Below are 23,045 nucleotides of genomic sequence, written 5' to 3'. Positions count from 1 at the left end.
TCCTGCGGCTCGGAGCCACCACCTGCACTCCACGTGAACTCTGTGAATGCAGTCTAATCCAAACACACACAAAAACAAAAAGAGAGATGCTGTAAATCATTTCCGTTCTGTTCTTCACTCATCTCTTCACCATGTAAATGTCATCTGTTGTGACAATAAATGCATAACCAAAAGAAAACAGGAGCAGCTTCTTCAATATGTCTTTTAATCTTTCAGATCACTGGGAGCCGGCGATACAACGATGCCTCATGTGGCGACATTTAAATGACATTGGCGAGTTTCTTCTTCCGTGAATGACAGACACGAATAATGACTTTGTAATAATGGCTCTAGATTAAAGGTGAATAACATTCACGTGCTCGCTGAAATTTTGCAGTTGAGTAACACTGTAAGCATTTTACTTTTTTGCAGGAGGCACTTGGCACAAACATTAATGTTTCTGTCACAGTCGTGTTGGACTTTGTAAGCTTAAAACAAAGGTGGCGATTTCGCCATCGTGTCCTTTGAGAAGCCCCCATTAGAGCGGGGGAGGGGCAGAATTGGAGCCGGCATCCTCCACCTGTTGAAGCTGAAGCTGGGTCTTAATCCTGCTCGGCTGGTCTGGTGCGCGACAAAGTTGGGGAAGTGAACTGGTGGCAGAACGAACAACATAGGCTTCAGAACCTCCTGAAGAGCCCTGCGAGGACGGACAACAGGGGCAGAAGGAGGAGGGGCGGGATGCAGGGTGCTGGTTGTAGTGCTGAATGCGGTGTTGGTGCTTCTCGGGGTCGTCCTGTCCTCTGGTTTGCAGGAGGACGAGCTGGAGCCGTCTTGGCTTGAGGAGGAGAACGGGCTGGACACAGTGCTCTTCAGGGTTTGCAGGAGCAGAGCTTTGGGTTTTACTGAAATACGAAGCAATGGGACAGATGTAAGAGGGATGGGACTTTATGTTTATGAAGTTATAGAAAGCACCGTGAAATGATAATGAGATACGATAATGCAGAACTTTACATGCATATCTGCTTGAAACAGAACCCTATTACTTGCTACTCCTCCTCTGCAAAAGCATTAAGGACTCTTTTGACATTTTAGAAGATATATGATTATTACCTTTCTTGCATTGGAGTAAGATGAGGGGATAAAAGCTACTGTGTGAATATAAATAATTAATGTGAAGCTGCAGCCAGGAGATGCATGCAGACTGGAAACAGATAAATCCATGGCTCTGTCCAAAGGAGAACCAGAATCCAGTTTTTGTTCATATTTCACAAACAAAAACTTGAAAAAAAGTGTTGATGGCAACTTTTAGAACCAGACAAGCTGTTTTGCCTGTTTCCTTATGCTAAGCTAACTAGCTAAAGGCATAGACCGGCTGTAGCTTCACCTTTAAGTGACATGAGAGTTTTCTCGATCTGTTTATCAAAGTCTTATCAAGAGAGCCAATATGCATATTTACCAAAATGTCAAACTACTTCTTTAATAAGCATCATGTTCCTGTTACTACATACAATGACTTATTCCCACCTTGTGATGCCTGCCGTCTGTTCGTTAATTCCTGAGGTCCACTCAGTGCCGTGCGGTTGATTCCCTTGGTCTCCTGGTTTCTGGACGGAACACTATCAGAAAGGGGGCGGGGCTGACAGGTGGATGCATGGACTGCTTTTGTCGTCCTGCCGGTGTTTCTGCGATGCTCTTTACTGGTTGGCTGCTTGGAGCCGATCCTGTCCAGTATGCCTTTGGCTTTTGCCCTGGCCAGCACGTCCTGCGGTGCCTCCTTGACCACCGGCTCGGGCTGTTACAAGACATGTTCAAATAACTGGTACGTGGTGAACATGGTGTAATAACTGTTAGGGTCATGAATGTAAATATTGTACTGAAGCATGTGGCCACCTTCCAGCTGACAGACAACTTCACTTATCAACATCTTGCACAGACACAGATTCAAATGTGAGAAAATACTCCATTATTATTGCAAATTAAAAATGTGTTGGCACCACATGTATATCTGCTCTAAAACTAACTGGATCATCAGGGTGTAGGGCTAAGATTAAAAAAAAATTATAATCCAGGACAAGAGTTTATTTCCATTTTAATTCAGTTTCATTGACTGGAGAAGTACTCTCTAAATTTCTAGGTTTTCCAGGATGAGCGGAAATCCTGATCCACATTATTTGAATGTTAAGGAAAATCATATTATTCATATTTTATAGAGATACCAACATATTCATTTGAGGACAGGATAGGATGCGGGGACAGTGGAGAGAGGAGAGCCACCATGTCCTTGCTGCTGGCTGCAGGGTCACCTGCTGTCTCAGCACCAGCCCACAGCAGCCACTGCTCCCCTCGATGTCTGAATTATTCACAAGTGCAGTGTACACAGCAGGGACGAGCAGCTCCTGTGGATTTATGTGTGTCTTTTGTGCTTTTGTGTTTGCCTGCACGTTTTATGACAAACAACTTATATGTTTGTATAGGCAATCTGTAATTCCGTATACACAGGTGCATCTGCATATATGAAATGTGTCTTTGCATTCAAGGAGTGTGTATGTTACGTGGTGTGTGCACGTAGGTTTGTCGGCCCACTCTGGCACACACAGGTAAACATGTTTCAGAAGAACTACTGTAATGCAGTCTTTGGTGGATGCCTTGAACTTCATTGATGCTTACTCATACAGACAGGGGACGCTGAATTATTCAACAGGCGCACTCCGTTTCCTCCCTTTCTCCACTCCACCCCTGTATATCTTGCTCCCTCTCCATCCCCACTAACCAACGATGCCATACTTTGTAAATCTTTCATTTAATACGACACTCTGCCAAACTAATCCGTCACACCGTAGCCCGTCGCAAACCCATTCTTGTTTCAGCTTGTCTAAAATCATTATGCCTGCTATATCTTTATTCAATTTTTGGAAAATCTGCTTAACCAATGAAAAAATGACTTGAACGCCACTGGAGCGTCTTTATTGTGCCCAGCTGTTCTTGTATCGAAGGCTCATAAAGACACGCGCCGCTCCGACAGTCGATGGAGGCCAGACAGCATTCAAACACTTATATAATTGCTATTTTTATGGCACCTTTCACAGTGCCACAATAACTTTTGATTAGCTTAGTTTATTGGAGGTAAGGAGAAAAAAAAAACCCTGTTTGAAGCGCCATTACAGCAGTTTGATTGTCTTTTCATTCCTGTCTGTGGAGGTATAAAACCTGATGAATGGCCAGACACAAACAGACACATGCAGCGAGAGGGAGCGCCGACACACCCAGTGGGGGTAAGATGGCTTAATAACCCTGCACAGGTTTCCTAATGGGAGGGAGAACGTCATAAAGATGGCTACGTTGTTGTGGATTATGGGGGACGTGGGGAAGCCCGGCCACATGGACCAGATGATGAGATTCGCTGAAGCACATTTACCAACCCTGTAGATCTTCATCTAGACTCATGGCCTGTAACAGTCTACTGTGAGTAATGAGAGAGGGAGAGACAGAGAGAGGAAGGTTAAAGTGTAGTCGAGATGAAACGAGTTTGGCTGAAAAGGCGGACTGAGAGAGAGAGAGCGATGAAAGCCTTTAACTAGACAACACAGTGGAGTCAAAGACAGCGTGCGTCCCAATTATCAGCGTTGGATCTGAAGGCTCCTCTCAGACACTGACATTTCTGAATCTGCTGCAACATACTTGAATCCCTCCAAAGACGACATAGGACTGGCTGCCGTATCTAATATTTACAAGTAATTTCCTAAACACCTCTACTGACATAAACACAAACAAATGAGGCCGACATCTAGATCTTTAGCTGCATGCTTTCAATCTCTTTCTCTCTCGCTCCTCCCATCCCCTCATCCTCCCTAACTTGGCTTCTTTCTATTTCTAAATTTGACCCAGATAACGTTCTCCTCTATCCTCTCAGATTTCTACTAGATTTCAGTTTTCATTCACACTCGTCCCACAACCTTCTTCTCAGCTGAAACACCTCCATCTATGACCCAACATTTAGGTTTCTTCTAAACCTCTTTCCTCCTCTTATTTTTTTTCCTTCTCAAGGGTTTGACCAAGTTCCCGTCACATTCTGTGATGCTCACTTTCACCAGATGTAAACGTCTGTGTGTACCATTCTAAGGTTTCTACTCCTGCACTTGCCTCAGATTCTTTCACCAGATGTAAAGGTCAGTGTGTACCAGTCTAATGGTTCTACTTCTGCACTTGCCTCAGTTTCCCAGTGAATACTTTTGCTTTTTGACCGATAGCTGCCTCATAAAAATTGCCTCACAGTTCACCAATTAAACCTATTTCACCTTGTATCTGTTTTCTGTTCGTGTGAGAGCCAACTCTTTGATGCTCAGAAGCGAGCGTGTGAAGGACAGGAGCGTTTATGTCCCAGCAGACATAAATAAATGATCAGTCAGTGTTTCAGCTAAGAGTATACTGTGTGAGAGTGAGAAACTATACTCACATTCACTATCTTCTCTCTGCACACAGCGCTTTGTAAGCTCAACAGTCAACAGTCAACTGAATAACACCCTGGTATCACACTGGTTAAGCCCTCGGCTGGGTCCAGTGCTAGTGTCAGAACATTGCTGCCGCTGGAGAGCAGGCAGTTCGCCAGGGCCGGATGCTTAATGAGCTAAATTTGTCCCTGCTTGTCTCTTTGGCTGCACTCACTGAAAGCAGCAGCAGCTGCAGTGGACTGAAGGTTTTTTGAGGATTTTAAAATCAACAACAAATTCTGTTTAAAAAGGAAAAACATCTTGTAGTCCTCCGACGTCATGTAGATTCATAATTAGTGCATTTTTTTAAGTAGAAACCTGGAGGCAAATGGAGAAACGGCATCTTAGAAATTGTCACATTGGCACACGTTACATAATGTGAAGCTCAGCTGGGGAGTTCCTTTCTTGTGGTCACTACTTAAAACCCTAAATCGACCATTTTATCTGTGTTAACAACTGTTAACAACGTCTGTGAAGTTTCTTTTTGACTTGGTGATGTTTACTAGCCTGGATGCCAGACGAACTTAGCCCCGCCCACAACATTTGAGGTCGGGAAGTTCGGTCTGGACTATGAAATTATGCCCGACCGGACCAATCAGATTGTCAGGGCGGGCTTCATACGATGATGGACAGATGATCAACCGTAACGTAATTAACCACGTCATCAAAGTGCCCTTGTGGGCGACACCAAAGGCGACACCAAAGCACCGCGCTAATCCCTATCGCGCCGCCGCTTGGCTGTTCACACCGGACGCTGAAGCGACGCTGAACCGCCGGGCAGCTCTAATAATATCACCCGTTGATCCAGTGGATTAAAAGCATATACTTACTTGTTGCTCCAACAACAGCAACAGCGTCCCAACATTTGTCTTTTTTGGTGTTGTCTTTATACAACATGTTCCGAGGATCATACAACTCACAGCACTTCTCCACTTCAATTATTAATTTAATGTCATCCATGTTGAAGAACTTCGCTGTTTGCTCCGTTAAATGTCGGGTGCCGAGGGTAAATTACGTATTCTCCACTCAAGCCTATGTGGAGAATACATAGCCCCCCTCTCTCTCTCTTTGTATCTGTATCACTGCTTGTGTGTCTGTAGTGGATGGGCAGAGGGGGACATTTAGTAATGTCATTGGTCAAATTAAAACTCCAGGACAACAGAAGGGGACTTCAAAGTATGGGATGCATTTTGATCATTTATATCATATAAAATATGTCATCAATATAGTTTAAGATCATTTTTCAGTGTGTTTCCTGGTGCGATACACTCGAGTCAAGCGCAAAAAATAGACTCGACGCCGAAACGATCTCTGCACGGCGCGAGGCAGCCTTGGTGCAGCGCGGTGCTTCAGCCTCCGGTGTGACCAGCACTAAGTTTTAACATGGGAGTGGATGGGAGCCAGCTGTTATTTAAGGCTTGACGCTGCGCTGAAGGGTCGCTTCAGCGTCCGGTGTGAGCCCGGCGTTAGTAAATAACTCTGCGTTGCTTAAGCGTTGCTTAACATACGTCACATACTACGTTGCTCTGATTGGTTGTAGGTCTATCCAATTGAGCGAAGAGGAATTTTATTTCCTGGTCAGTTGAAACACGCCCCATAATCACAGCCCAATGGAGCGGTCTCAGACTCACATTCTGACTAGAATTGTGAGTCTGACAACGTCAGGCTAGATGTTTACCTCTCTGGTGACAAGAGCCAGGAAGCAGCCGTTACTCTGATCTGAGACCTCCAGCGTGAAGAAGGGATCTTTCTTCTCTGGACTGTCTGGATTGTCAGGAGAGCTGAACGGGGTTGGACTGAGTCTGGATCAAACACACACAAACACGAACGGAAAAACGCATTCAACTATATGAAACTACACACAGCTACAAATACAAAAATGGACACATAAAATAAGACAATGCATTAGAGCTGAAACAAATAATTATTTTCGTTACTGATTAACATTTGGATGATTATTTAATTATGTGTTTAATTATTAAGATTAAGATTTGTTTATTTATACCAAACACATGCACAGGCATGCACAACACACTCATGCAATGGTAGGTAAATTTATCCTCTGCATTTAACCCATCTGGTGCAGGACACACAGAGCAGTGAGCAGCCATGTACAGCCTTGCTCAGGGGCACTAGACAGGGTAGGGAGACTCTTGGATTTTTGGACATATCAATCCCGGTTCGTCTTTTGTTGTCTCTCCGTGGAGTCGAACCAGAGACGAACCAGAGACCTTTTCTGTCCATAGTCCAAGTTTCTACCACTAGACCACCGCCTCTCCCATGTTGGAAAATGATGTTGTAATTTCTGTAAATGTGGTTTTTGATCCACAATTAAAATAACGAGTCTCAGCATCAAACTATCACATTAAAGAAGATAGATCCTGCAATTTATGGCACCTTTGCTTTACAAATGACTTACAGATAATTTTGTGTCGATTGACTAATACATTGATTTTTTTCAGTTGAATAATGCACAAGAGCACTGTTTGTCTATTTTTAGCCACTGGGGTTCATAGCAGCAACAATACATGTGTGTTATTAATGCTCGCCTGAGGCGGCACACCAGGCAAGCTCACTGCAGAGTAGTCAGTATATTCAAGTCTACAGGAATGGCTGATTTCAATAGGTCGGAAGTTTTTCAAACCACACCAACACACAAAAAAAAAAACTGTGAAAAACAAGAAAGTATGTTTGTGTGAAGGCAACTGTCGGAAAAATAAATGTCTGCCCTTTTCACAGCATTTACAGACATAACGTGGCACCTTTGATTATATTTTCACAGAATCTCCTTCAGCACCAGACTCAGGTGTGCTGAGACTTTGACAGAAGCCTGTCTAAAAGGAGACAGACAAACAACTCAGCAGGCTGACTGACAGCGAGGCAAACAGACTGAGAAAGACAGAGAAAGAGACGGATACACAGAGTGCACCAGGGGTGCAGAGGCTGACCTGAAGTTTACTTGTTTTGGTTTCCCCGACTGCTCAGAGTGGGCCCTGGCTTCTTCGAGGGCTCCTCTCACCACCCCCTCATTTTCCGCTGGGTATGAAGAACAGGTAGAGTATACCACTGCTAAAACGTTGGGGACTGCATACAAACATATTGTACTTAATGTTAGAATCAGAAAACATGTGACATGATATAATACATACAAATACAGCTGTCACCACACCATGAAACAACAAACTCATTTCATTTCCAATTAAACCATGAGGAATAAATAAGCTCGCACACAATCAGTTATAAAGTGTCTTCCTCTCATTTCATGACATTTAACTTTGTATATTCAAACTGAGCTCCTTCCCTTTGAAGGAATGGGAGTATAAAATATCAATTTCTGCCGTTTACGTCCGTACACTGCTAATTATTATTCAACTGCTGCTTGCTTGTTGATTTGCGAGGCTGTAGATTTGTGAGACTGTCTGCAGTTTGATTTCCTTTATTTGATTTCTCTCTTACTCAGTAATTACAGTTCAGACAGAAACATTAAGCACTAAGCTGATAACAAATAGAACCGGCTCAAATGTGGCAGATCGGCTCAAAACAAATGTTTGAAATATCGCTTGTCAGGAGGCGGGACTGAGTCGATAAGGGGATTTGTCATTCAGGTGTCCTGCTGCACAACACACCCACCTCACAGCTGAGGTGGGGCTATGTTAAGGGCTAAATTAAGGGCTATGGAGGTGTCTCTTTGCGTGTGTGTGTGTGTGTGTGTGTGTGTGTGTAAGACCATCGACTCAACCAAGCCACAAGTACTCAATACACACCCGCCATTAATTAACAGTCCTATTGGAAAGTATCTACACAAGCAAAAATGTAGAGAGGCCCAATCGATGACAGTGCAATTTGAATGTGCTGGATTTCATTGCTCTGAACAGAAAGTCTCCACCTGCTTGATGAACATGAACCTGAACCAACACACAGTGAGAGAAGCACAGAACAACAAAAGAACGACTGGAGCTAATGACTGTGGCCCGTGGACTCTGATTAACAAGCCACTGACTGGAATGAAATAAAATATCTCGAATACAAATGAGCAGAAAGGCTGTGAACAGTAACATGGGTCTACATGTCAGATGAACTAACAAACTGGGTCCTTCTGTCCATTCAACATGATAAATGTAGTGCGAAGCAGAAATACTAATCAGTTGTTTAAAATATGCAAGGAATGCTGCAGTAGACTGTGAAATGACTAGCGCGGAGCAACATCACCCTCCTTAATTGAACCTAGGAAGATCTCCCAGGAATACCACAGGCTTCAGACTGATGGCAAACGAGATTAGACAATTAGGAAGTATCAGCTTCTTTGTGTCACAGAGGTTAGGGGAAGCTAGATGCTCGAGACATCACCTGGGGTGTGCGGCTGAGTACGTGTGAGTGTGTGTGTTTGTGTGCGGGTGGTTCAACACGCACACTTCAGGGCATGACCAATATCCTCCCTCTGCTTTGCTACCAGAGCTTTGAGTTTGCTTGGGGCTATGGAGCAGTGGGACAAGTCCTGCAGCAGGTCTGTGTCTGAGAAAACAGAGAAGCATTTCAGAAGGTTGAGAAGAGTGAGCTGCATGTGAATGTGGATTTGAAGCATTGATCACTATATACCTCCATTCTCTTGTAGTATGATTTCAATGGGGTTGTTAACTGCAGACACAGAACACCTGGGAGTCAACAGGATGACGCGCACCTTCTGCAGTTGCTTGTCAGCAGCGCCCACAGACTGGAAGACCACTGGCATCAGCTTCACGTCTGAGTGACATGCAGATACAGTTGATTGATAACCACATAATCAATAACACACATTTACTCAATTCTTAAAGTCAGTTCACAATGTCCAATTATAATTTTTTTGTAGATAATACAAATTAGTTTTAAACAAGCTGCATCCAGACAGGCATTTAGCTCCCTATCAGAAGCAATCTTCATCCAGTCTAACATAAAATCCTCCAATCAAAAAAACAGCAACGGTGAAAATTAAAAAGTAGGAATTAGGTTTCTTGGACTGATGGCAACGTGGATATGTTACTTATGAACAGGACTGATTTCAAACAGGAAGCGAACAAGGATGACAGAGTCATAATATCCAAAGATCTCAGTTTCTGCCTTACCACCCTAAATCACAGTTTTCAGTCTAAAACTGTGCCTTCAGCATTTCCAAAGTTTCCATAGGTGTTTGAAAACTTCAAAGTAGTGTGGACGTCAGGCAAACAAATCAGAGCGATGCGATTTAAAACTAAAAGGTATTAGAGTGGATGGAGCCTCCGCCTACTTTTGCATCCCATGGCGGAGACGATCTGCTGCAGATCCTCCATCTGAGCGTCGGTGCAATTGCTGACACAAACATAAACTGTCGGCTGGTTGTTGCTGTTGTTGGCTTTGTGTTTCTCAGCAATAAGGGAAGCAGTATGGGAGACGGTGAGACCGGAGAAGCAGCCGGCCATGAGAACATCCCCTTCCTCTGGTAACACGGCGCACGCTGCATTTGGGCCCAGGCAGCAGGACTTATCCTACAGACACATTAAGTAAAAGCATTAGGTTTGAAGAGGAGACCAACAGATTTCAACCTAAAACTTCAAGATCCAGGTTTTCGGCAACACTCTGGAAACTAATGAGAAACAAACTGAGATAAGAGGAGGTAGGAAGAAGAGTTCCACTGTGGAACTGAGATGGAAATAGATGAGAGAGGAGCAGCTATTTAAATGCAGGTGCTGATGGGAGGCAAGTAGAGATATAGGAGAACTAAAGTAGAAAAGGAGAAATAAGAGAGCAGTCACATTACAACAGAGATGTCCTTCAATCAGATGTCCTCTAGAAACATTACTGAACGTGTCCCTGTGGAGACAGAGGGTCGGGTCGAGTTTCTGTAGTTATCTCCCAGATCACAAAGTTTGTCAGGAAAGACAAACCAGGGAGGATGGAGAGAAGAACAATGACATTTAGAAAGAGCAGGAGAGAGATAGTGTGATGGAAACCCATAAAATCCAGAGAGAGGAGCAGTGGAGAAACGGGGAGGTGATGAATGAGGCCATGGTTCTGAATATTTGATTGAATTTGGCTGCAAAATCGGATTTAATTGTGTTGCGGTTGTGTGCTGCCTACGATTTGTTCGGCAGCTTGACTTTAATGGAGTAGAAATTAAATGATTAAACCTATCACCCGCTCCTACACTGGGGAATTCTTTATGGCTCAAGGTGAAGTATGGCCAGATGAGAGGAAGTGATGTGAAATATTTGTATCTCAGCAAACTAATCTTAGTTGGCATAAAGGACAAAAGTCTTATAAGCAATTTGAGCAAGTCGATTACCGCAGTGAAATCGTAAATATCAGAGACAGGGATGGATGGGGCAGATTATTCAAACCCATATTTAAGTTTGTCAGACACCTCCTCTCTCCGTGCAGCTTGTACCTGGATGACGAGTTTGTGGTGGCGAAGCAGCTCGGTGGAATACAGCTGAGGTCTCAGCTGAGCAGGGAATACCAGCCCATCGGCACAGTGGGGATCCCTGCAGAAGGTCTGGCCCTCCAGCTGTCTGATCGACTTCACCTGCGAGAGTCCTAAACTCTCCAGCTCAGTTCGGACCTCGTCAAGACTAGAAGCCGAAGTGAGAAGAGATCAGATCATTTGAGATTTCATTATGATGACTGAATGAGAAAATGAGTAGAATCGCTATGTGGCCTTTTAAAATACTTTAATAGTAATATTTCAGTAAAAACCATTAAGATGCACACTTCTACTCTATTCCTATTTTCTCTCTCACTCTCTCTCTCTCTCTCTCCCACCCTCTCTTTCTCTCTCTCTCTCACACACACACACAGCACTCATCCCAATAGGTGACCTTTACAGTCCCAGAGCTCGCTGAGGGTTGTTGCTGATTGAATCTGTCCACAGCAGCAGGATTTACACCTAACCGAATCAGCCTGTGCAAGAACTCACATTAGCACACAAACACAGCGACACACAGAGACACGCACACGCACATACGCACACACACACACACACACAAGTATAGTCTGGTGGTTTAATTGGATGTCAGTTGGGCACCTAGCCCATAAAACATTGGGGTGCAGCCCAGGTTTGCGTTTGAATGTAGGTGGAGGTATTTTTCCCCTTCAGCACATTCCTGTGTTTATGTACAGGTATGTACGTAATGTACTTCTGTGGGGGTGAGTGGGCACTCAGTGTGGTTTTGTGTATGGGGGGGGGGGGGGTGGGGGCGTTTTCAGCTGACCTGGTCTTTAGCGTGTTGACCCATGTAAAAAGTGGAAGGCTGCTTGATCTCTGCTGCTTCATCTTCACGCTCTCCGGAAGGAAACACTCAATGGACAAGAGATTGAGTTTGATCCTGCATCGGGCCAGAGAGGCGGCCAGCTTGGTTTTCAACCTACGTCCAACAAATACACAACAATTAATTTCTTTCTCAGTTTGACAAAACATTTTATAATTTCAAGCTTGCATTATTTTTTCTTTCATCTTGTGCTTCTAGTTTTTTTTTTTACTTTCCTCACCTGAGGAGGTAGTTCTCCACTTCCCTTACTTCCTGTATGACCTCGTCCTCCCTCTGCCGTTCTCGTGGGAGGAACTTCCTGTCCTGGAAGTCGAACAGCATGACGGCAACGAGGCCCATCTGATCATCTGGCTGGAGCAGAGGTACAAAACTTACAGTTAATTGCTGACTTCTGTTTTAATGAGACAGCATTGGAAAAATTACTGCATAGAAGAATGTGGAATTTTCAAAAACAAGGCTGAAGATCAAGCTTTTATTTATTCAGCAGTTACATCTGCAAAGTGAGCTGCACATGCTGCAGATATTTAAATGTACCATAGTTTGCTGGAGAGAGCTGTGTTTTGTTGACCTAATGAGGAGTACAGTGCAGTGATGGTATTTATTGTATTGACTTAGAGGCTAAACTATTCATTTTTCATAAAACTAACATACATGCGCATAGAAGCTCAAGGATTCCTGTCATGACCCCACCCCTGCTACCTTATTAAACATAGGAGGAGTTCTGTCTCTCCTCTGTTACAATTATTTCTCTCCTTCAGCCCTCAACCTCTCTCTCTCTCTCTCTCTCTCTCTCTCTCTCTCTCTCTCTCTCTCTCTCTCTCTCTCTCTCTCTCTCTCTCTCTCTCTCTCTCTCTCTCTCTCTCTCTCTCTCTCTCTCTCTCTCTCTCTCTCTCTCTCTCTCTCTCTCTCTCTCTCTCTCTCTCTCTCTCTCTCTCTCTCTCTCTCTCTCTCTCTCTCTCTCTCTCTCTCTCTCTCTCTCTCTCTCTCTCTCTCTCTCTCTCTCTCTCTCCTTTCCAAGTTCATGCTTCCATATCTCTCTCCACCTCTCTGTCCCTGAGGGTGGGAGGGCACCAGCTGAATTTGTGGCAGATGGTGTTCCACAGCAGCAACAGCTTGCCGCATCCTCACGTCCGAGAGGCATGAACACTACAAGGGTTTCAGTTGCAGCTCTGGAATTAGTCAGAGCTTATTATTCATTCCAGAGGCTCAGAATTTTCATTTTTGGAAGGGCTGGTTTCTGAAACAGGTTGTGGCACTCCCCTCCCCCCCCCTCGCTCGAGTTTTGTTTGCCCTTTACCGTGGTTAAACCCTCGGCTGTGAGAAAATTCCCTCTCGGAGATTTGCCTGGCAACAGCGTCCCATTGAGGGGAAACTTTCCCACAGGAAACACTGCAGCCCTGATGTAATTTTAGATTCACGTCCACGACATGAAAAATTTACTTGCACGCATTTGCACACTTTTTTCACTTTTATAACATGACCATAAAGATTACAAAATAAAGTTCAATGAATCACTGCAGTCAATGGAAACATCTAATTAGGTATTATGAGACAGGGGAGTTTTATAGATAAAGATAGGCAACTGGAATTCATAGTGTAAATATGGAGGACAGATAGAGAGGATCACAGTAATCATTATTATTGCAGTATTGTTAAAATGTGCTGTTTTATATTTAAATAATACATTTGATATAACATACAACACACCAAAAATGTGTTGCTTGCTTCCCCTGCGTCTAAGACTCCTGCTAACTTGACGGTATCGACCAAATCATCAAGGTAAAACAGTAATTAAAGGTTAGATGGTACAACTAACCATCAGGAATTTTCAAGAGGACTCTAGATGTAGATTTCTGCATTAAATGAGATCTTTTTCATGTTAAATGTGCCACTGAACCTCATGTGTCTGCCTCTTCAGATACCACATTGTCACTCCTTTTCCACATCCTCCATTGAGGCTTAATTTTCTCTCTCCAACATTCTGATCAAATCTGCCTCGGGCTCTTTCAGCATGCATCTTCATTTTTCATTCCGCCCATTTCTTTCCCAGTGAGGGTGTATCCACCTATTTCCAGCCCTCCTCTTCCACCCCGCTCTATCAAGGTTGAACTTTATAGGAGGCAGCAGTGTAAAACATTGTGAGCGCAGGTTTCTAAAGACCGTCTCATTGTGTCTGGGCTTTATTGTCTCACTGGAGGGATGCAGAGTAACGACCTGCCACCTACACATAGGGAGACACATTAATTTTACCCAGGGTCATGTTTCACGAGTCTACACAGAATCTGCGCTTGTGGGGGTTTGCTTTACAAACACACGTGTATTAATGTGCCTGTATACTTTCACGTCCTCACTGAAGTAGATGTTAGTTGTCTGCAATCTGTCTACTCCGTGACTGCTCTGTTTTCCGTTTACACATTCACCACCTCGTGCTTTCATCACTCCTCTCCTCCACCGGCTGCACACGGACCAGCTCTTCGCATGTTTTATCACCATCCAGGCTGCTAGAGACGAAAGCAACAGCAGCCCACAGATTTTTTTATGAGGAATGCTAAAAGTAGGGCGGGTACATGCCGATCTCCTCCAGAGGATACCTCTCCATTTAGAGTAGCTGGGCTCTCTTCTGCTGTCTAACAGCTGTGTTTGGAATCGTCCTTTTTACAACTATAGTGTAGCATAGCCTTAGTATCATTTAGAACAACAAGCACACTGGTTCTAGGAAAGATGTTGGGTAGTCACAGTTGAGATACCATGTCCAAACACACTGGCCCTGGTCAGGCATTTTGATTTCATCACTAATTAATGGGATGTTTTGTTTCAGGAGGGCAATAATGGAAAAGACAAATCCTGGCACATTCCGCCACACGGCACCCATGTGCTACTCCTAAAAGAGTGATTGCCATTGATTGGGGTAGAGAATATAAAAGCCCCAAGGTGCAGATAGGAGTTTATCAGTGTAATATGTCAAAGACTACATGTACTGATAGAGGTCTTTAGAACAGAGGAAACAGCAGGACATCAATACAGAGGAGATAACTGAGTGAAAGTATGGTAGAATGTAAATATATATATACGCTAAGAAACTGCTTAATAAACAATAGATTTCTCCTTTCTCAGAATCCAAAGAACTTTGATCTTTGGCAAAAGATGAAAAAAAAGACATGTCATGTCCCTGTGTCACATACACCACATGATCGAACATGTTCACTCTACATTAACATACACTGTGTATAAAGATGGACACCGTGTCTCCATGTCCTCCCACTACCCAGAAGTGAAGCCACAATATCTCTGATACAAACGCTGCCATCTTACAAATTTGGAGCCAGAGTCTGCACAGTAGCAATTTGGGAATTTTGACACTTTGGTTCACTTTTGGGCAGCAGTCACATCGTCCATCTTTTCGTTCATCTTTCTCTGCAGTCTCTGTTTTAGAAATACCGCTCCTATGGAACTCACGTACTATTAGCTGAGTGAGGTGAAAGCAGCTGTCAATCATGATGTCCTCCAGCAGTTCTTGATCTGTGCAGAGACAAAGTAAAGCAAGATTAGGTAGAAGGATGGCAACACCGGTTTCCATTACTAATTATGCATCGGAGTATTCATCATGCATATTAGTTCCATCTTTTAAATCAGTGTTTAATTATCCCCAGAAACCGATCCCTACTCCTTCATTTGGGGCAGTAGATAGAGGCACAATAAATTACCTACGATCCATTAACTGGTAAACTATATGCTACAAAGGACAAATCCACATCTAATGATGAGAACGTGTCTAGAAGAGGGAAAAGAGATGAGGAGAGGCTCCTAGAGGCACCCCAAATGATTGTGATTTAATTTGAAAGATAATTAAATTAGATGGGGGGGGGGGGGGGTAGGGTAATTTCCCATGATTAAATGCTTATTTGGTGCTTAATTAGACTTAATATGATTCTTCATTTGCTTCATTTCTTTCATTTATTGTGTCTGTGGTGAGTGTCTGTGTGAAATCGGCTAATGAATTAATTAATGACATCTGAAATTATAGACAGGTTACTACTAAATAGGATCTGAAAAAAACAATTGCATGGAGCGGGGCATTTAGTTTAATCCAGACTAGATTTTGTATGACTTTCATTATTTTCATTACACTTTACTTGGATATGATTGTGGTGGCTTGAACAGTCTTATTTGAGAGAGTTGTCAACTAACCAGGAGGTTGGTGGTTCGATCACCATCAGTCCAGATGTCCAATTGTCCTTGAGCAAGACATTGGACCCTGAAATCTGTGTGCTATATGTGGGTGATAGAAAAGCATGACATATAGAGGTGCCGTGTGTGTGTGTGAATGATTATGTGAAGCAAATTTGAGTGGTCGTTAAGTCTATAAACGCAGTCCATTTACAAAGTCCTTTCCATCAATAAAATAATACGCTATACAAAATGTGAATGTGAGTGTGACTGCTGTCGGAGTAGGCCGAGCTGTGCTGATCAGTGCAGGGCGGGCTGAGCAGGATAAACTGGGAATGTAGCTGCAAACGTTTATGTTGATTAACATTTTGGTTCTTGCTGACACTGAACCCGCGTTTACCTTCGCCTCCCACCAAATCTGGCTTCGTGAGATGATATGACACTACGCTGCATTTCGGTCAGGAAGTCTTCAGGTGCATGCTGAGTTCCCACTATCTCCAGACTCCATTATCTCACTCTCCCTTTTCATCCAATCACAACCTGACTTATCATCATCACCACCAGTGTCTACGCTCCGGAAGGAAAGGCTCCTTCACTTCCGAAGCACCCAATCCATAAAACTGCTTCCATGTTGTTCTATTTTTTATTTCATTCTAATATACTCATTATCATTAGTCTCTCCTGATTGAACTGTGCTCAGACAAACACAGTGTTTGCTGGTGAATAGTCTGTGTCACATTTACCCTCAGAAAACCCGGGGTAAAATCCCATCAACGCTATTTGTTTCGCTGCCACCATTAGAGAACTGTATAACACTGTCAGGCTCGACAATTAAACTTTGCCTGACCTTCTTTATAAGCAGTCTGAAAAAAGCTCAACTGTAAACTGGTGAGAGCTGCCTATGTGTGGGCTAATGGTGTTGTTTCATCCCCCTGGCTGTCATATCATGAAAGCACCAACTGTCTCACTGTAGCCAACAGGAAGCCTTCTCCCAGAAATATACACAAAAACACAAAGAGACTTATCACGTGCACTCCCATCTGCTAACAGCAGGATCTCCATTTAAATGTGAGGGAGATGGAGGGACAGTCACACTATCCAGTTTATCGTGTTAGGATTGAAGAACAGCTGCTTCCAAAGCCACTCTGCAGGCACAGTGTTTGCTCTTTACATAGTGGAAAAGTGCAAAAAGGATAAACCGTAATGTGGAGTGAGGCTGAAATTCACCTCTTTATGTCACAGAAGAAGAAATACATGGTGGAAACAAAGGTCACCACTTTCAAATTTTCTGCAAATTTTGGTAAGAATTCAAGCATGTTAAAGCCCTCAAAAAGCCAATTAATTTGCCTGAAAAATAAATAATAATAATAATCCTTCCAATTTCAATAGGGCCTCACTGTCTACCTGTCTGTTCGGTGATCAGGTCCTAATAAGCATGTATGTGTTTGTTTAAGCCTAACACCCATAGTTTTAACATCAATGTGCACTGTGCCCACTCACACTTGGCAGACACACCTCCTGAGAAGCAAATGGGAGGTAATCCCAGGGCACAAACCATTCACTGAGACGCCATGGAAACCACAGACAATGCTGTTAACTTTTAACAATGTCGCAAATCACGCCAGACTGTACACTGGGTACCGGTCACATGAACTTCGGCTAAATTGAATGTAGAGCTACACAAGCATTTCTGCATCCAGGTATGTGCACAAACAAACACACAGGCAGCCAGTAACACAAATGAAGGTTTGTACGTAATACAGCTTATCTTTAATTGCAGAAACAATGGCACATCATCAGCACTGCTCCAATTTATAGCTGCTGTAGGTCAAATAGGTTTCCAATAGGGGCCATTACTGCAGAGGGTCCTAAAGATAAGCCCCCCAGAGATAACCACTCACTGCACACAATGCAGAAAAGATCCAAGTGGGGGCCTTGATGGTTGGGTCTATAGAGGTCAGTCTTCAGACTGCTGTAAATCACACACAGCAGGTTGAGTAAAACTCAGACAAAATTCAGCAATAGATCACATACAGTAGACGTCTTTACAGCGCAGACAGAGAGTCGGATTCTACCTGCGGGACAAGACATACGCTCTCATCAGAGCTCCCGATTTTACAAGTTGACATGAATCAATCGAAACATGAAATCAGTTCCACGCAGGCAGGAGGCACCAGTTATCGCAGGGCTTGTGTTGGGGTTGTGTTTTTCTGTGGCTTCCATCCAGGTGTTAGGCAACAAACAGTGACTGATGGTGACTGTGGTCAACAAATCCTTAGTGAAAGAGCCAGACATGAATGCACGTCTTTGTCCCACAATGTTTCACATCAGTGCACAAGATTGCAAATTAATCTCACAGAGGAGGGACTAAAAAAGTTACACAACTGCTAAATAGCAAAGTAATTTTATATATGACGCAGCTTCACTGTTTGTTATATCTGATCTGATTGTGTTCAAGGACAAAAAAGATGATCTTCCTCTCTCCAACGCTCTAAGTTTAGCCGCATACAAAGAGGTGCAAAGAACCATGGAGTCAAACAGAGAGAACACAGCAGCCACAGTCATCTGACAAGGGCGTCTAACAGCCCAGTTGGACAGTACAGACAATGAGGCAGAAATACTCAGAGGAGCAGCCAGTGGAAAGAAAGAGGGGAAGCTGGAGAGGAAGAGGGGAAGAGGGGAAGAGGAGGGGAAGAGGAAGGGGAGGCTCTCATGGCTACAGCGACAAGGTCAACTATTTTCTACCAGTAAAAACTCACACCAAAATGACTTTACATATCTGAACATTTAGCTCAAGCAGAGAGAACAGTGAGGGCATGGCATGACCGGTTTAAAAATAAATGAAACCTTGACAACCTACTGTAACTGTCTCTAGTTCAGTGAACGAGCAGAAAGTTATTCAGATGTGAAGAGGATTTTTTTCAAAGAGATGGTGGAGGTCAAAGAAACAGAAAAGCCCAGAAGATAGAAGAGAAAGAGAGAGAGTAAAGTTTAGGAAAAAGACAAAGAAGAGAAAAGACGACAGAAAGGACTCGACTGCTGATATTTGTCATTTTAGCGACTTCAGCCTCATCTTTGTTTATCAAATGTCAAATCTACGCAACATCCTCACCAAGTCTCAATCCATATTTATTTAAGTGACTGAAAATCACAGCAGCAGACAAGTCTGTGTCCTCAGCCACCGACACGGAGCTTATACTGATTGACTTTTTTGTTTGGGGCAGATAAGAGTTATAATCACAAGATCAATACCACAACTCATTGGCATTTTGCTCTGTGCATTTTTCTGCTACTCAGGCATTTTCTGCTTCAGGTAACAACTGACCTCAGCTCAATTTTGGATCAGTCATTGCTAAGGCACTGCACGGACGCTGCGTCTTGGGGTGTGTCTATGTGTGTGTGTGTGTGTGTGTGTGTGTGTGTGTGTGTGTGCGTGTGTGTGTGTGCACGTAGCTGCCAGCACGGGTGTATGTCACTAGCAAATCAATTTCTGCGCCAAAAGTCGCACTGCTCGTAGGAGGAGGAAGAGGAGCGATTAACATTGGCTTCCAGGCAGTGCCATTTCATCTGCACCCAATGTCACCGCACATTGTGAACACCACAGAATCACACACGCGACCAAAACTACTGACTGCCCGTGATGGAGGCAAGTTTCAGGAGCAATAGGCACATGCTGCTCTGCTTGTTCTGTGTTAACATGGATGTACTCAGACATCTACCTCCACCCGGGGGGGTCGTGTATTCATCTGCGATACTCTGTTAGTTCACATTAATCTTGGTGCTGACCCGGAGAAGGGGGAGATCCAGGGATTTTTGAATAATCTCTTAATCTCTCTCAATTTCTCTAACATTGCGAGAGAGTGAGTTTTTCTACCATTTCCATTGATTTGACACAGAATAGTTCATAAATCTTGTTCAAAAATTAAGTTTGTTTAGGAACAAGTATCTATGAGTGTATGCATCGGTAATTTGGTGCAGATCCAAGTAAAAATCTGTACAAAACTACAGTGCCATTCTAGTTTTGTACTGAATCACTGACTCAGCCTCACATGAACACGGCAAATAGCATTTAATTAATCCATCCTTTGTGATTCCCATGGTCTATATCATAAACTATAAATCAAAGAAACGTTGATTTGTTTATTATCCTGAATTATACCCACTGGCTTCTAAGCTCCTCGTTCCCTTAAGTTATCTTAAATGTATAATCCTTACACTACAGAAGAACCAACTCCATAAATGTCAGCCTTGAGGGAGGGGAAAACCAGAGGAACTGAACCAACAGCACTGATAAAACGGAGGAATATTTGTCTTTGAAATAAACTCTGAACAAAAGAAGGGGATTAAAGTTAACATGTAGTGCAGTATGCTATAATCATTCTAAGCTCAGGGAGCCCATTTTTCCCTTTGAGTAGAGCTCAAGCTCACGCTCTTGTGCAAATTAATTTGTTATCAAGTGCCTCAGTCCAAGCAAATTCCTCATCCTGACTAGAGCACACTGACCTCCTCTTGTAGGAAGAAATAAAAAGTGATGGATGATGACAATGTCCGGGTAATGAGATCTCTTAGTGTTCTCTTGATATCCGCAGCAATCTAGTTGATTCGAGCTGCTGATGTAAAGTGCAATGACCTACAGCTGTAAAACCAATATAAGGTTTAAAGATTAAATTGTGAGACATGTAGGCCCAGGGCTTATCCAAGTTCAGCGGATGGATGGTGAGAATGAACAGATCCTTCATGGCTACGAGGGGTCTTTCTGCTTCCTGACCGCTCCATCCACTAAGAACGCATCGAATCGATTCCAGGAAGCTTCCTGCAGCTCACCTCCCCTCCCTTATCACCATGGTGATTACACAGCCCTGTGACTTCTGCCACCCAGACCTCACCCAATTCCCAGATAAGAGATTATGGCCCAAATTGATTTGTAGCATCACACAGAATCCCCCCTGGTCACTCAAGCATTTTTTTTCTCCTTCTCTATACTTGGCTTTCATCAGTCTATTGAAACTATATCTAATTTCATCCGTCTATTAGCTTCAGCAGAGTTATCAATTCAAATTTAAAATGCCTGCGTGCTTACCTGGATAAAAATATCTTACTTGTTTTCCCTGCAGTTTAATGTACTTGAAATAAATCAAAACTGGGGTTGCTCAACACTTGTTGCATTTGTTTTTAAAGGTGTGGATGTGAAAAAAGGGAAGCACGAAAGAAAAGAGGGAAACGTCATACACAACTTTGACACAACTGGTTCAACAAACCGAACCAACCTCAAGTGATGAACTTACATTTGAGCGTATTGAAGGCGAGTTCATAAGCAGAATGTTGCATCTCCCAATCTTTGACTTCAGGTAGAGGGATCCCTCTCTCTTTGCCATAACTCACCAGCCGGTGAGCTGCAGACTTTTCCAGGTGGTGATTCTGGAAGATGGCTGATGCCAGGAGGTAGACCCGGTCAGAGAATCCCACCTGACCTTGGTCAGGGGTCTGCAGCTGTGGAGGAACGGCAGGTACGTCACGGTGAGCCGGGGAATCCAGAGGAGCCGGGTCTTTGCTGCTTGCGATCTGGGAGTCAGCTCTTTTTGTCTTACATGTGGAAGAGCGACTGGAACGACCACTGTTCTTTTTTTTTTTCACCATCTTTTCAGAGATGTGTTTTCTCTGTGAAACCTGGAAAAACAGACCGTAAAATCTCTCTGATTTGGGGCATTGTAAATAAAACTGACTTTGTGAGATAATTTGAAGACATAGTCAATTTACATTCCATTAGGGCTGGGCAATAAAACATTAAAAATAATGATCACAATATAATTTTCCTCAATAGCGATAAAACAAGTCCGATATATATCAATATATTGCTTATAATTTGTGCAGGGTGAGAGGCTATAACACGTAATGGAAGTGTTTGTCCTTCTCTGCTCATAAAGGAGAATTTAAAACCACAACCTTCACTCCGGAGCAAAAACCTGCCTTTAAACTTAAATTAAATAATAATGTGACATTTATGGTGATAATTGTCCACAAAGACTGATGTATGGTGTAATTTCCTGCTTTATCGTGCAGCCCTAATTTAATCTTGTGGATAAATGTCATTGTATACATATATAAATATCACTTTAATACTTATTACCACAGTGTAAGTGCTGGTTACAGTGAGGCACATAGCTAGCTTAGCTACACATTCTCTTCTGATACAGGTGACGTGAGCTAAGCTAAACTAGCAACGCCCCGTTTTTCGGGATGAAATTAAAAGAAAACGAACTAAACAAAGATTCCACGTTAGAGTCCGTTAGCTTGAGAATATCCCAGTGAAACCAATCTTACCTTATCACAGGAGTTTTGCTGTTTTTTATCCCAGAAAAACCGAACTGTTAACCCGAGAGTTTGTTCATCTTTCCTAACGTGTAACGTGTAACGTGTAGTTTTAAACAGAAGTTGCACTAAATCTCAGCAGGTCAGTTATAAAAATGGAGGGCGTGTCCCCGAGTGTTCCTCGCATCTTTAACTCTGCCTATGTGGGCTCTACACATCTGCTCTCAGATCAGTTTAGAAACATCTGTGGCTGCTCTGCTGCTTCTACACAAACTTTGTGGATGTGTCCACGTGACTGAACACTCCGGGTCGGCGTGCTCCGGTCACCGTGGCAACCGCAACGCAACATCAACGTCCTGCTCTTCACGGATCAAAGGATGAGTCGTGTGTCTGGAACAGCTTTGATTCTAACCACAAAAGTAATATATATATATAATTGTATCAGGATTATTAAAAAATGCTATTTGTCCGGTTTTCAAAACAAACTGTTGCCATGACGCCTATACAAAATGCATACTTGAAAAATAATTTCTTGGATTAAATCCACAAGAAGTATATATCGTTCTACCTGTGTCATTTTGATGAATAGCATTTTGACAGTATCAATTATGAGATTTTACAAAATAAGTCACACATATTTAGCTTCAAGTAGCTAATTTGTGGATACTTAAAAGTACTATATAAACACTTTGCTTAATAAAGTCCGAGAGACTTATATTCCTGTGTTCAGGACCTCTCTGACTACCTACATACTGAATATCAAACATATTTACTGTATAGATTAAGAGATTATTCAAAGTAAAGTCCAACATTTTCACAGTGTAAG

The 23,045-nt window shown here is 43.1% G+C and overlaps 1 protein-coding gene across 2 annotated transcripts; it reads right to left on the bottom strand.

The window, feature by feature from the left end:
- Positions 1-188: 188 nt before the first annotated feature.
- Positions 189-22,434, bottom strand: LOC133959223 (putative methyltransferase NSUN7). Of its 2 annotated transcripts, none has more exons than XM_062394343.1 (13): positions 22,232-22,434; positions 21,196-21,577; positions 15,204-15,262; positions 11,964-12,094; positions 11,687-11,839; positions 10,864-11,047; positions 9,727-9,964; positions 9,063-9,206; positions 8,877-8,978; positions 7,415-7,550; positions 6,145-6,268; positions 1,504-1,771; positions 189-881 (listed from the first exon to the last, which is right to left on the bottom strand). In XM_062394343.1, the coding sequence occupies exons 2-13, from the start codon at positions 21,545-21,547 to the stop codon at positions 469-471; spliced, it is 2,304 nt and encodes a 767-aa protein (XP_062250327.1). In that variant the 5' UTR covers positions 21,548-21,577; positions 22,232-22,434; the 3' UTR covers positions 189-468. The 2 variants fall into 2 exon arrangements, with proteins under 2 accessions (XP_062250327.1, XP_062250328.1); XM_062394344.1 differs by having other exon boundaries at positions 7,415-7,502.
- Between the last annotated feature and the right edge of the window lie 611 nt (positions 22,435-23,045).

This window comes from Platichthys flesus, chromosome 8, assembly GCF_949316205.1.
Source record: "Platichthys flesus chromosome 8, fPlaFle2.1, whole genome shotgun sequence".
Lineage (NCBI taxonomy): Eukaryota > Metazoa > Chordata > Actinopteri > Pleuronectiformes > Pleuronectidae > Platichthys > Platichthys flesus.
The sequence above is the reverse complement of the archived record's forward strand: the minus strand, read 5'-3'. Positions and strand labels throughout refer to the sequence as shown.